This window comes from Megascapheus bottae, chromosome X (assembly GCF_031878675.1).
Source record: "Megascapheus bottae isolate mThoBot1 chromosome X, mThoBot2.hap1, whole genome shotgun sequence".
Lineage (NCBI taxonomy): Eukaryota > Metazoa > Chordata > Mammalia > Rodentia > Geomyidae > Megascapheus > Megascapheus bottae.
This window is the reverse complement of record NC_143547.1, coordinates 53,634,933-53,650,484: the sequence shown is the minus strand read 5'-3', so window position 1 is coordinate 53,650,484 and position 15,552 is coordinate 53,634,933. Positions and strand designations below refer to the sequence as shown.

Here is a 15,552-nt window from a genome sequence, read left to right as displayed (position 1 = left end):
ATTCAAAATTTATAGTTTTGAAACAAGCTTATTTTACTAAGATTGATGTCTTTAAGGTTCATTCATGTTTCAGTATGTGTCAGTTTTCTTCCTTTTAAAGGCTGAAAAGATACCCCATTGTATGGATATGCTGCATTTTGTTTGTTCATCTGTTCACACATGTTTAGGCTGCTTCTTGCCTTTTATATGTTGTGAATACTGCTATTATGACTGGCTGTACAAATATTTCTTTAAGGCCCTATTTCCAGCACTTTTGAATCTATACCCAGAATGTGAATTGCTGTATAGTATGCTCATTCTATTCTTCTTCTTTTTTTCCAGTCTTGAGGCTTGCACTCACGGCTTGGGCACTGCCCTTGGACACTTTTTGTTCAAGGCTAGCGCTCTGCCTCTTGAGCCACAGTGCCAGTTCTGGCTTTTTCTATGTATGTGATACTGAGGAATCGAACCCAGGACTTCATGCATGCTAGACGAGCATTCTACCATTAGGCTATGCTCCAATCCCTCTATTCTTAATTTTTTTGATGACCAACCTTTCTGTTTTCGATGGTGGCATTCTTTTTTATCACCAACATGATACACAGAGATCACACTTTCTCCACATTTGCACCGATTATGGAATTTCTTAAAAAATATTTTTATTGTAAAGACTAACATTTTTTGAAAAATATCAAATTTCAGAGCTGGGTACTGGTGGCTCACGCCTAGAATCCTAGCTACTTGGGAGGATGAAATCTGAGGATCACAGATCAAGGCCAACTGGGGCACAAAAATCTATGATACTCTACCTCTAATAAACTACCAGAAAACCAGAAGTGGCACTGCTGCTCAAATTGGTAGAGGGCTAGCCTTGAACTATTCAGCTCAGGAGCATAACCACACCCAGAGTTTAAGCCCCACAAGCAACCAAAAATTTTTCCAGTACGTGTTCTGGGTTTAGTATGCATTGGGCCTTTTTCTTTACATCTTTCATAGCAACAAAGCTATGCTTTTGGTATGTCATGTTCAGAGGAGTAATGATCAAGAAATTGAAAGTAGAAACAGGTTTTCTATAATGCATTAATAATTGATTTTTATAGTAAGCAGCATTAAATAACAAAGATGTAACTGTTCAATATTTCCTCTCTTTTTTAGAGTAAGAATATATTAATTGCACAGAGAGGTTTCATTGTGATATTTTCATACAACTCTTCAGATCTTAATTTAGCCCTAATTGGCCAAATGTTTTAAATATTTGTAATATTTTCTAGAATGATTTAGTGGCATGTAATTTACAGTTTCATGTCAACAAATTGAGAACAAAGGCATTTGTTTAATAAGGATGTATTTCTAAAGTATTAAACTAAAATTTTTCTCTAGAAATTTAAAATTATAGTATTATTCACTAATATTGATTGTAATGATTATTTCTGTATAACAACATAATACAAATTTATTAGATTAAAACCAAGATGGATTTATTCTCTTACAGTTTCTATTGGCCAGGAATCTGGGCATATGACTCAACTAGGCTCTCTGCTTAGTCGAACAAACCTGTAATCAGGGTTTGGCTCTTCTGCATTCTTATCTTGAGGTTTGACTTAGATGAATCTGTTTGTAAACACCCACAGATTCTTTCCTTAAGGTTGTAGTAAGTACGATTCTGATTTCTTTTTAATATTGACTGGAGATTTTTTTTTCTCAGCTCCTAAAGGCTACCTATACCTCCTAGAGAATGACCATTATCCCTTGCCATGTGAGCTTCCTCAATATCACCACTTAAGTCATGCCAAAAGAGTCGTTAGAGCCCTTTATGACAATATGATCATATAAGTGAAATACCATCACCTGCTATTTTGTTTTTGTTTACAATCCAGCCACAGGCTATGTTCACGATGAAGAGGACAGACATTATACCAAGGCATGAACATGAAGAGGTGAGAATTGCGGGGGCAGGGGCCCATCTTAAATTATGTCTGCTTTATTTAATCAACTGGGGAAAAATTTGTTATGCTATTGGCTTAATTCAATATATCTATATTACCTATATCTATATTATTGTAGGTAGATGTCAACCCACATCTATTTATTTAAATGAAGTTAAAAATTTCAAGTATTCATTATAAAAGTTACAAGTTGCCAATATATACACTAGAAGTTGATTTGACCAAAATTTTCTTTAGAATGTTAATTTTGTATACATTTCAATATTAGATACTATAAAAATGCAATGATTTTGGTTGCTGAGTACATTATAGGGATCCTAGAAACTACTTGTTAGTTTATAGTACTATCAAATATGCTGTGGAAACTTGTTTTTTATATATGTTCCGATAATCTTAATCTTAATAATTTATATTACCTGTATTTTTTCTTATTAGTTTCTTTTCTTTGTATATCTCTATTGTTTCAATACAATTTTCAATACCATACTTTTAGATTTATTATTCCCCAGTATAGCACTGAGAAATAAGTGTACTATATGTGTCTTAGAATCATGGCCAGTTATATGAAGCCTCTTTCATAACTGTTAGTTTATATTTCACTTTCTCACATTACCTCCAGTGCTAAGCATCTGAAAGAGAATAATTTTCTTGGTTCAATCTGTGTTGATTGTGTTATTTTATCAATTATAAAGAAAATGATAGACTTGAAGTGGCCTATGATATTTTCTTACATCAAGTGACTAGTATAGCAGCTCAGTTTAGTATTTTTATCTGCCTAGTATACTTGAAAATGATTTTGAGCATGTTTTGATAAATAATAATTCTAAAGTACTCTTTACTAGGCTGTGAGATGAGAGTGTTCATTTCGAATATCTGAAATGATTACCGTCATTATATTCAATTTTTTGGAATCTTCTGTAGGAAGCTATTTCTTCCCCACTTAACACTTAATTGGAGAAAACAACATGTTTATGTTTTTCAAATTTCAAATTTTGTGTAAGTTCAGGAATCATTTCTATAGTTTATTCAAATAAAAGGTTACTGTGAAAATTCTGAAAATATTTTTTTGTTTTTATGTGAGTAAAAAGGATTTAAATTTTAGTAATCAGTGAATACTATAGTCCTCTGTATTCTTATACAAAAGCCTGGCAAAAAGAAAACCTGGTACCTTGAGAGTAGATGAAATAGGAATATTGGAATACTTTTGTTTTGCAAGGCTGTTAGTGGTGACTGACATGATTTTTAGGATAGAGTGATCCTTTTGACTCAAATTCATTTTATTTCTAGTTCTTTCAGACCCACAGCTTCATGATAAATTAGTCATAGGATGGTATGAATAGGAAGTAACCAAGTAGTAGCTAGGTAACAGAGGAAAGAAATATTTTTGCTACGGGTAATCTTTTTTCTATGCATCAGCCTAGGATTTTTGTGTAGAAAATCAAGGAATTCTTATAAAAATCTTTTTTTATTAGAATTCTTACTGGCTTCTTGATGTTTTGCTAGATGCTGTATGTTAATGATGAATCTTGTGCTTTTAGAAAGTATCCCAAATTGTCTTTCTGTTCTGTTGAAGTGAGATGGTAATGCAGAAGTGTCATTTATTGAAATATAGGAAATCTATAAGAAGGGAAAACATTCATTATTATATTGTTTATTTTGAAGAGACACGTAAGAAGTGGGAGTGTCAAGTATATATTCGGATATGTGACCAGGAATTCATAATAGTCATTACTAGATGTGAATTGTATCTCAGTAAAATGGTTGAAGACTCAGAGTGCTTGATCACCTGTGACATGCTTCAGTGGGATAAGTAACATGAGGATTGATACAGCTGCAGTAATAAAATAGACATCATCAGTGACCTTACTTGATTTTTGTATTTTTAGAAGAATGTTACTAGTTAGATAGATGGGACTTAGTTTACATTGTAGTAGTTTATTTTAAAGTTGTATTAAGTGAAAATATTATTTGCATGATTGTAAGAAGAGACAAATTTTAATGCCATACGATCACCAATACATCAAGATGAATTTTTTTATTTTTATTGTTGGAGTAATTTATAAAGCGGTTACAGTTACATTCATCAGGTAGTAAGTGCATTACTTCTCGAACATTGATACCCCTTCACATGTTTTGTCCCCCTTTCCCTTCTCCAATTCCCTTCCAATCATCTTGTTTTCCTCCATCCCTTCTTTATTTCAAATAAACATATATTCAATATACCTGGTAACAAAGTCAGATACAGGGATGACATGAGATTAACCAAAAGAGGGGAAAAAGGGAAAAGAAATAATTGCACATAGTATTTTAAGAACAATAATCACAAAGATAAATTTGTTTCCATATCCTGGAGTTTTGTTTAGAATCATCCTATATGTCTGTATGTACGTAGCTTTTGAGCTATTGTGACCTTTGCTAGGAGTATCCTAAATGTGTACTAATTATTACAAATGAGGGAACCCATTGTGCCTATGTTCCTTTGGGTCTGGCTTACTTTGCTTAATATGATTTTTTCCAAGTCTTTCCATTTCTTTACGAATAGGGTGAGTTATTCTTTCTGATAGCAGCATAGAATTCCATTGTGTATAAGTATCACATCTTTTTGATCCATTCAAGATAAAGAATATTTTTAACTACTCTGAATTTACATATTTTGCATCATGTATCTTTTTGTCTATATCCCTGTGACCACTTTGGGTTTTTTCAGAATGTGACGTAAACAGATTAGTACTTTATTTTCTTTTATCCAGTTCTTTTTTTTCCAGTCTTGGGGCTTGAACTCAGGGCCTGAACACTATCCTAGGGCTTTCTCAAGGCTAGCACTCTACCATTTGAGCCACGGCACCACTTCTAGCTTTTTCTATATATGTGGGGTACTGAGGAATTGAAGCTGGTACCGAGGAATTGAAGCTGGTACCGAGGAATTGAAACTGGTACTGAGGAATTGAACCTGGAATCCTCAGATTTTAGCTTTCTGAGCAGTTAGTTTTCAGGTGTGGGCCCCAAGTTAGTACTAGGGTTTTGATTCCGGGCCTCAATTGCTTGGAATTTGCTTTATTGTTGTACCACACCGCCAGCCATTTTGTCTTTGTTTTTGTGTTTGTTGTGTGTTTGTGTATGTGTCTGCTGTACCTGGGTTGAATTTAGGGCTCCACTCAGGCTTGTTAGCTTATGATTGCTCTTCTGCCGCTAGACAAGTGTGAACGTGTAGCTGGCTTTTTCCTGGTTCATTGGGCATACAGTTTTGCAGACTTTTCTTCCTGGTCTAGCTTAGAACCATGATCTTCACGGTCTTAGCCTTCTGAATAACTAGTATTACAGAAATGAGCTACCCCTGCCACCTTGGCTTTTGTGCTTATGGTCTGGCTTCCCACTTGAGCATAGGCTTGGACTGCAGTTTCACCTATTTTAAAGTTCATGTCATTGATGTGATGACAAGGTTTGTTTGCCATCACGTCCATCTTCCCTGTGCATTGAGTTTTTATTGAGTCTCTGAGCTACTTGAAAAATGCCATCCTTCCTATTTTAGTCTGGCATTTTCTTTAGGATGACAAACACACACCACTGCTTGCAGGTATGGCTTGAGAAGGGATATCTCAACATTTTCTGACTGGGTTATCCCTGAATTGTCATTCTCCCATTCTCAGCCTCCCAAGTATTTAGGGTTGCAGGTGTAAACCAGCAGCACCTGGCCATATTTCTTATGGGATACTACTAACATGGATTTTGGACCATCTGATATTGTTCCACATGCTTTTGGGCCCTTGCTTATTTTTCACATTTATTTTTTGGTCAACCATTTGACCAAGTATTAAATATAGCATGATGTTTTGATTCATGTATACATTTGGTAAATATCAATTCAGTAGAATACCTTAAACTTTTATCATTTCTTCATGATGAGTACATTGAAATTTTCTAAGTGTTTTAAGACACATAATACATTATTGTTAATTATATTAATTCTTCTGTGCTGTAAGGAAATAAAACTTTTCCTGTCTGATAATATTGTACAGATTGATTGACCTTTGTTGCTCTTCTGTCCCTCCTGTTCTCCCTAGCTTCTGTAAAACGAATTTTCTTTCAACATCTATTAAATCTACATTTTAAGGTTCAGATATAACATGTGGATGAGATTATGCAGTTCTTGTCTTGTGAGCCTGACTTGTTTAGCTTTATATAATGTTTCCCTGGTCTGTCTGTTTTATTTCAGGTGACAGGATTTCATGTTTTAATGATTCAGTAGTATTCTATCATGTGTATGTACCAACTTTTATTTATCTATTCACCTGTTGTGGACATTTATGTTGATACCATATAGTGGCTATCAAAACTTATCACATCATATCAGCATAGCATGTGGTAGTGTATTGTAAATTCTGCTGCAAAAATCTTTTTGGGATCGTTGAAAAGGTGATTTCATTTTGCTTTGGTTATGAATACAGTAGTAAAATTGCTGGGTATGTAGCAGCTGTTTTAGTTTATTCAGTGTTCACTTAACACTGGATGACTTCTGATGATTAAGTCCTCAGCATTACTATATTTTCTTTCATCTGTATCTTTCTTTACTGAGTCCTGCATTTTTGAAAATTCATTCATTTTTTGGCAGTTCATCTATTTCTAAATTAATTTGATTTTTTTGCCAGTCCTGGCCTTGAGCTCAGGGCCTGAGCACTGTCCTTGGACTTTCTCAAGGCTAGAGCTCTACCACTTGAGCCTTAGCACCACATCCTGATTTTTTTCTATTTATGTGGTACCGAGGAATCAAACCCAGGTTTTTGTGCATGTTGGGCAAGCACTCTGCCACTGGGCCTAACTCCTGGCCAAATTACTTTGATTTTTTTATTAAAGAAGTTATTAACATTGATTTTTACATCATATTTCAAATGAGGTGTTTAACAAGGGAATCTCTATATACACTTACTGGCACTTATGAGAGATTTTTATTATCCATTCAGATGTATTTATTTCTTGTCCTAAATAGTATAGCCAAGATAGCTATTTTCAAGTGTTTGACAGGTATTTGAACATTTGAGTAATTTTGGAATTGGTAAAATTTTTTCTTGCTTGTTTCAGCAAGCAATCTACCTTGTTTGGTGACTACAGATTTCTAGTTCTTTCTCTCTGGATAATGGTTCCAAAACTTCGTTTTGTTTTCACATTATTTGCATCCGTGTTCTGCAGATGCCACTCAGCGTGCATACTAATCCAGAGCTCAGTGTGAGTCTTGACCAATGTTTTATATTGAGCCTATTTGGTTGAAGTCCCTAAACATACAGTTTTTTGTTGAGAATATAAGTTACAATGATTAATACACACAATTAGAAGGTCTCCAATGAGCCATGGTAAAATCTTTTCTCTAGACTAGCTCTCTTTTGCTTAATTTTCAAACATTTTATATCAGTAGTTGTCACATGCTTTCTGTTAAGGGCCAAAAATAAATATTGGACAACTTGTAGACACAGTTTCTCTGTGTCAAATACTCAACTCTGCTCTTCCAGTGTGAAAGCAGTCATACACAATATGGAAAGAAGTGGTGTTGCTAGCATAAATATGACCTGGCGTAGACCATATTAAGCCCATAGGTCATAATGTATAGACTTTTTAAAACTGTTGTCCATTTTTTTATTGTATTGTGAGGGTAATGTTTAGAGGGGTTACAGTTACATTCATCAGGTAGTGAGTACATGACTTCTTGAACATTGATATCCCTTCTCATGATTTTGTCCCCCTTTTCCTTGTCCCATCATCTTGTTTTTCTTCTTCACTTCCCTATTTCAAATATATATACATATATATATATATATACAATATGTGAGGTAACATAGATACAATAACAACATGAGGTAAACCATAAGGGGGAAAAAAAGAAAAAAAGAAATAACTTCACATAGTACATTAAAAACAGCATGAGGATTATCTTTGTGATTATGTGTAGATCTTTGAGCTAAGCCCGCTACTTTTTCTTTATTTGTAGTTGAGAAATATGCATAATTACCTTCTTAGCTTTGTATGTTGAAATAATTTTGTTTCCATGACCACTTAACTGCTTTGTCTCTTTGATTTATTCTTTTGACTGGTGTCTTATGATTTTAAACAGAATCTTATATGATATGAGAGGAATTCAACACCAGTATAATTATATAAAATCCTTCTCATCCTAATGTACTTTAAATATATACAGGCTCTACTTAAGAGTTATACTTTTTTGTATGATAAACCTTTGTTTGAATACAATCTTAATGAAAATACACAGTTCATATACTTAGTATATGGTCATCCATATTCTAAACAAAATGAAATGAAACCTAAAGCTCTGGGAAAATCAAAGATTTTCATGTAGAGTCTGGGACTCTATTAATAGTGTTACTTTTTCAGGTGCCTTTTCCTTATCCTTTGCTTTTATAATTTGCAGTAAACATGGACCATGTTAGATTGTGAAGGGAAATTCTTAGGGTTATATTTTTCTTAGTTATTATTACTATTATTTTGCTATTTCTGAACCTTAAGTTTTAAACATTTTTTTCAGATAAATGGTAATAAAATGACTGAAGAACCAATGGAAGAAGGAGAAGCAGATTCTTGCCTGGTAAGTGCTCATGTTAATTTATTAAGTAGTATTTTTAGCTGATAAGAAATTGGAAAAAATGCAATAATTGGAAAGAAGACAATGTATTGAAATTTATCAAGGTAAGTTAATGGTAAATAAGTACAATGAGTAAATTAACTGTATTTTTAATTATAAGGCACATTTTTATTATTTTTTATTGTAATTAATAAAAGGGTTACATGATATTTGCCAGATAGAAGGTGCATTAGTTCACATATATTGATACCCTTTCACATGTCTTGGTCCCCATTTACCTCCCCTCCACCCCCCCCCATCTTGGTTTTCCCCCCTTCCCTGTCCAATTTCAAATAACCAAATACAAATAAATCTAATATATCAGATAACAAACTGAGATACTGTAACAATATGAGAAAATCAAAGGACAGCAAAAGAGATGAGAGATAACATAGTACATTAAGGACAACAATCATTCATTATATGGCTTTTGTTTCAATATCCTGGAGGACCTTTCAATTAGCTTCATACTATATGGCCTTATGTATCAAGGTTTTGCTCTGTTGCAAATCTCTGCTAGTAGAGCCCAAGGTTTCTACTGATTATGACAAGTGAGGGAAACCATTGAGCCTAAGTTCCTTTGAGTCTGGCTTACTTCACTTAATATGATTTTTTCTAAGTCTTTCCATTTCCTAAGAAATGGGGCGATGTAGTTTTTTTCTGACAGCAGCATAGAATTCCATTGTGTACAAATACCACATCTTATTGATCCACTCATCAACTGAGGGACATCTAGGTTGTTTCCATATCTTTGCTATGGTGAATAATGCTGCAATGAACATTATTGTGCTAGTGGATTTAGTATGCCCTAGTTTCTGGATGGTTGGTAAATGCTTAGAAAGGTACATCAAGCTATTCTTTTTTTGTTTCTATGCATGCTTTTAACAAATCCACAAGTAAATGCTTCTTGGAATTTTCAAAATTATCATTTCCCCCCCAACGAACTGGCCTATTTCCTCTCAAATAAAGCAACTGTTTGAACAGATGGATGTTATGTTATTACATAAAACCCAACAGATTTTGGCTTTAAAAATCCCTCTTCTGTTTTGAGTTGTTTTCTGGACGTTAGTTATGAATTACTTGAAACTCTTGAGTGATGTCTAATATATCATTAATAGGTTATCAGTACCTTTTCTTCTAATTAAAAGTGATTTCATTTATGTAAATAAGTTGTTAATAAATGGTGCATTAGTGCATTTGTCAGTTTATAGTATACTAAAAATGTTTATTAGTGTATTTTTACAAAGAGGTTTTATGTATTTCCATATGTCCACATATTATACTTTAATCCAGTTTCTCCTCACGGTTACTCGTTTTTTCTTTCTCTGGCTATTTTAACAGGTTTTGGTATATTTAAGTATACTCTTTTATTTTTGCCAGTCCTGGGCTTGATTTCAGGGCCTGAGCCCTGGCCTTGGACTTTCTCAAGGCTAGAACTGTACCACTTGAGCTTTAGCACCACTTCCGGCTTTTTTCTATGTATGTGGTACCAAGGAAACGTGCATGCTAGGCAAGCACTCTACCACTAGGCCAAACTCCCCATCGCTCTCTTTCCTTTTACTTTCCCTTCTCATTCTCATAAATGTGTGTGTATCTATGTATATGGTGTATTATTATGTGTATGTGTCTGTGTGACCTAGGTTCTGCATATGAAAGAAAGCATATTGTGATATTTCTCTCTAAATGAGTTTATTTACTTAATGTGATACCCCATTTCATCCAGCAAGTCAAATTTCAATTTTCTTCATGGGTACGTAGACTGATTCCATAGCTTGATTTTTTTGTTGTACAATTGTCTATGTATCCTGCCTGACATGTTATCTCCAAAAGTAGTATTGCTGAATTCTATGGAAGTTGTATTTTTCATTTTCTGAGAAACGTACATACCGATTTTCATTGAGGCTGCACAACTAGTGCATTTCTACCCACAGTAATTGGGGCCTTTTCACTGAGTCGTTGCTGATATTTATTTTTGGCTTAAGGATAACACTGTTCTATTTGAATCGCAGATCTACATTCTGCTTTTTGCTAATTTTTTATTGTTATTAAGAATCTCACAGATTTCCCTGCCCTTGCTGGCTTTGAACCACACTCCTCAGATCCTTGTACTTAGTGTCCTGAGCTAGGATTACAGGTGTGAGCCAACAGTGCTGGCTTGTTAGGGTAGTTTGGGTTTGTATTTACTTTCTGGATGTTAAATATTTCTGCATGTACTTATCGGCCATCTATACTTCTTTTGAGAGCTGTCTATTCAGCTCCACTCTTTATTAGATAGATTGTTTCTTTTCATGTTTGATTTTTGGAGACCTATATTCTATCCCATTCTAGAGACCTCCTTTATATCATAGTAATTGCATTCTTTTCTGTGCATACACTTTGATTTGATCCAATCTCTTTTATAACTTCTTACTCTTATTTACTGAGTTATTTTCTCTGTAGTATTTTTTCTGTAGTAATTTCAGAGTTTCAGTTCTTATATTGAGGTCTTTTAGCACAAGAAGAGAGACATTGATCTAGTTTCAGTTTTCTGCGAGGAGATTTTTAGTTTTAGTTTTAGTTTTTATCGATTCATCAATAGTATTTTTTCCTTTTTAATAAGAGGGGGTTTTGTTTTTGGTTTATTAAAGGTGATGTACAGGGGGGTTACAGTTATATAAGTCAGATAATGAGTACATTAATCATCATGTCCCAGTTTTTGCAACACCATTTGTTGAAGAGACTGTTTTCTCTCTAATGTGTGTTTATGACATCTTTGTCATAATTGTGTAGTTGTAGCTGTATGTTCTTATTTCTGAATCCTCCCTTCTGTTCAACTGGTCTTCGTATTTGCTTTTGTTACAGTACTATACTCTTTTATTTTACTTCTGTAGTATATTTGAAGTCAATTATTATGATCACTCTAGCACCGATCCTTTTATTCAGGATTGTTTGGGCTATTTGGGTTTTTGTGTTTCCATATGATTTTTTCATATGATTTTTTCCATATGATTTTTCCTTTATTTTTTGAAAAATGTCTGTGGAATTTTGAAAAATACTAGGTAATTGAGAAAAATAAGATGGGGAGTTGATTAAATAAGAGAGACCAACGTTGGTTTTGATATACTGACAATAAGATACCTAAGACCATACACATGATAAATTAACTTCAAGATCATACACATGATAAATTAGCTCTAAAAATCTAAATACACAGGTATGTGTGAATGTATATGTGTGCTTACATATATTTGTGCATATATGGTCTTTATTTGTGTTTGTGTGTATATAACTATAGAAATATAGTGCTTTTGCTCACCTGAGTTCTACTGAACTGTAATCTCTGAAAGTGCAATTCAAACAAGTGTATTAAATATTTCTTCTGCAAGTGGTTCTTATGTGAAGCTAGAGCATTATGGTTTATTATCCATTTAAAGGCAAGTGAATTATAATATACATATAATATAATGTATAGTTGTTTTGTGAAGTTAAATATAGGTATATTTAAAAAGGAAAGTTGCCAAGTATTAAAATAATTTCAGTATTATATAAGTAAAAATTTTTGGTCATGTCCTGTATTGTGATGAATAGAATACTAATCATGAATTAAATGTGTTTACTCCTCTTAAGGAAAATGTTTATTTTGTTGAATTTAGAATTAGAAAGAATGGGCCTCCAGTTTTTCTGTTTATTTTATGTATTAAAAATAAGTTACTGGTCTGGGAGTGTTGCCTAGTTGTAGAATGCTTGCCTAGTATGCATGCGCCTTGGGTTTGATTCCCTGGTACCACATACACAGAAAAAGCTGGAAGTGGTGCTGTGACTTAAAGGTGTAGAACACTATGCTTGAGAATGTGCAAGGACAGTGCCCTGAGTTGAAGCTACAGGACTGGCAAAACAAAGTTTCTGTTTTGTAAAAATGTTCAGTTTTGATGTTTTAGTTAATGGTATATATTTGATATTCAGTGATATTTTGACATATATAGTGAAATGATTACCAAAGCAAATGAGTAACCAAAGGAACATACCTGTTATGTCAGTTATCTATTTGTTATTTCTTTGGTTTTCTACTCCCATAAGAGAAAAAATATATTACATTAGAAAAACAGAGGTGAATGTAGTTAATACCTGCATTCAATAAGATTACAGGTCAGTGAGAAAGACAAGTTGTTAAGGTTACAATGTAAGAACCTATTGTGGTGACTACTAGCATCTACTTGCATTTAGCTGCTTTTTAGCTGTAGGGTATATACTACAATTGTAGGTATGTATGGATCTTAATAAAGAGAAGGAACATTGGACAGTTTAATTTATAAAGTTTGGTTAAGTGTGGTTAAAGTGATTGAGTTGTTTTTCCTCTTAATTCTATAAGCCATGGGTGTCATTACCATTGACGTTTATAATAATGATCTTATTCAATGTACGTACTTGACATGGGCCAGCTTAACCATCAATAATTTCTTAGGTTCAGTATGAAGTTACAGGCATAAAGGAATGCCTTAGAACCCCATTTATTAAAACCTGTTTGTCATTTGAGAGTTTTAATATAAAGCAAAACTTAAAAGATTTATTGACTTTTCCTCTTCCACACAGGACAAAAATTCAGTAAGTCATAATATTGATAAGATTATACATTATTTTAATGAACATTTTGGTATATATATCATATATATGAAAATAATGTAACTAATGCAGTACGAGAAGAGCTGAAAAGAATGTGTACAAACATTTTTAAAAGTTCTTGATTTCTTTTTGTACTAATTTTTTTTAACTCGGGGCCTTACATTCATTAGGGAGACACTCTACCAGTTGAACCATGCCTATATCCAGTTTTGATTTGATTTATTTTTTAGATAGTTTTTTTTTTGTGGGTGAGGGTGCCCAGTCATGGAGCTTGAATTCTGGGCCTCAAGGGTACCCTTAACCACTTTGAGCCACAGCACCACTTCTAGTTTTCTGGTGGTTAATTGGAGACAAGAGTCTCACAAACTTTTGTGCCTGGAGCTGGATTTGAACCACAATCTTCAGATCTCACCCTGCTGAGTAGCTAAGATTTACCGGCATAAACCACCAAATCCGGCTTTAGACATGGTTTTGCTCTTTGATCTTCCCACCTACTTGTACCTCCAGTGCAACAGGAACCACAGATCATTTTTTCCCTGTTGCCCTCTAACCTAGTCTTCTCTCTTAGTTATGATTACAGGTTTGGGGCCACTATGCCCATCTTCTAGTGACTGATTTTTTAAAAGCTTCTTTCAAATGAGGAAATTCAATCCTACATAAGATTGATTTATTTTCAAAAATCCATTTATAGATCAGGCATGGTGCTTCACCAATAATCTCAGCTAATTTACAGGTAGAGATTGGGAAGTTCATATTCAGAGATTAGCCAAGTCCTGGCTCAACAAATAAGCTTGGATTGTGTGATACATCTGTATTACCAGCTGCCTGGTGGGAATGAGTAGGGGAGATGAAGACTCAAGTCAAGCTTGGACAATAACTAAAAACAACTGGAAAATAACTAAATCAAACAAGGCTATGGCTCCTAGTGGCAGGATGTTTGCCTAATAAACACAAGGCCCTCAGCTTAAATATAAGTACTACTGAAAAGAAAACATTTGTAAATCACAGACTCCTTAAGACTGGTGAAATATCATTCTGATGCATCACATGCCTTTAGAGGTAATTTATTTAGTAGTAGATCATGTTACCTAAAACTAACATACGCTCAAACCTCTCTTGAGGTTTGATCCCTTATGTAACAGTTTCATTATTGCCATGAAGCCTACCTCATTTGGGAACATAATCTTGTCCACTTTGGTTGCAACCATGACTGATTTAGCAATTAATCGAAGGATAATTGATCAGTAACAATTTTACCATCCAGAACTGAATTGATATGGTGTAAGGCTTGTAGATATTGTGATTAACTAGCTATTTTTCTTCATTAGTATAAGTGAAAGTATAAAGACATGCAGTGCAGCTGAGATTTTTTTCAGCCTAGCTACTGTGATTTTCTCAAGGGATTAATATTAAAACTCACTTCATAGTAGTCCTCACAGCTGAATGCAGACCTGCATCAAAGTGCACAAATACTTCATGGGTGGCTTCCTTTTCACCTGACCCAGAAAGTAGGAAAGGTGGCATGTAACTTATATTTACATTTTCAGTAAAGGGGTCATAGGCTTGGAACATTTTTTAGGGTCTAAAATTTTTGACTATGCCTGTTTCTTTTCTATTGTGGTTAGCTGTATATTTAAATATTTAAGAGTTTATAGTGAAATACCATTTAAAAATCTTCTTAGAGTTTACAATTTTTTTCCTGCCCTATATTGAAAAGGTTGTATCTAGATTTCTTTATAAATTATATTGTGGCCATTAATATTTCTATTTTACTTTTATTTAATTAGAAAGCTAAAACATAAATTTTACTTTACAAGCCTCTATTGACAAATTATATAATAGGAAAGGTATATGAGTTGTTTCTTTGTATGTTACAAAATTAAGTTACAAATCTCTTACGTTCAACTGAAGGAGTATAATATTATATAATCTCTGATTTTGAGTTAAACTAATCAGAAGGTAGTAGAATTACATTTGAGTATTGTTTGGATTTTTTACAGGATGAAGGTGCTGTTAAAGAAATCCCTATTACAAATCACGTAAAAGAAGGATATGAGAAAGCAGATCCTGCACAGTTTGATTTGCTCAAAGTTCTTGGTCAAGGATCATTTGGAAAGGTAATACTCTCTTTACATTTTTTATTTTCAGCATTATGTTAAGTGCATATGTATGCGTTTATAGGTACACATACATAGAAATCTAAAATATTAAATTCATTCCTAAATTTATCAAAGAATGTTTACAAAATGGACTTTACTGGTATTCTTTTACTCATTTTTTTCCTTATGATATTTAAAGTTTTCTAATCCTTTGAGATTACATTTCTTTAGGAAAATAGATAGCCATATCCTTTTTTAGTGGTCTAAATAAAGGTAGTTTAAAATCGTTTTTCTGGCATTCATG

At 33.5% G+C, this 15,552-nt stretch overlaps 1 protein-coding gene across 2 annotated transcripts in view; it reads left to right on the top strand.

The window, feature by feature from the left end:
- The window catches only part of Rps6ka6 (ribosomal protein S6 kinase A6), an 80,193-nt gene that overhangs the window by 17,920 nt on the left and 46,721 nt on the right, over positions 1–15,552 (top strand). The window contains exons 2-4 of one of the 2 annotated variants that reach the window (XM_090326757.1): positions 1,857–1,916; positions 8,455–8,514; positions 15,150–15,266. In XM_090326757.1, the coding sequence (XP_090182883.1) occupies positions 1,857–1,916; positions 8,455–8,514; positions 15,150–15,266 (237 nt within the window). The remainder of the gene's footprint in view (positions 1–1,856; positions 1,917–8,454; positions 8,515–15,149; positions 15,267–15,552) is intronic. The other variant, XM_090326756.1, reaches the window with a different exon arrangement.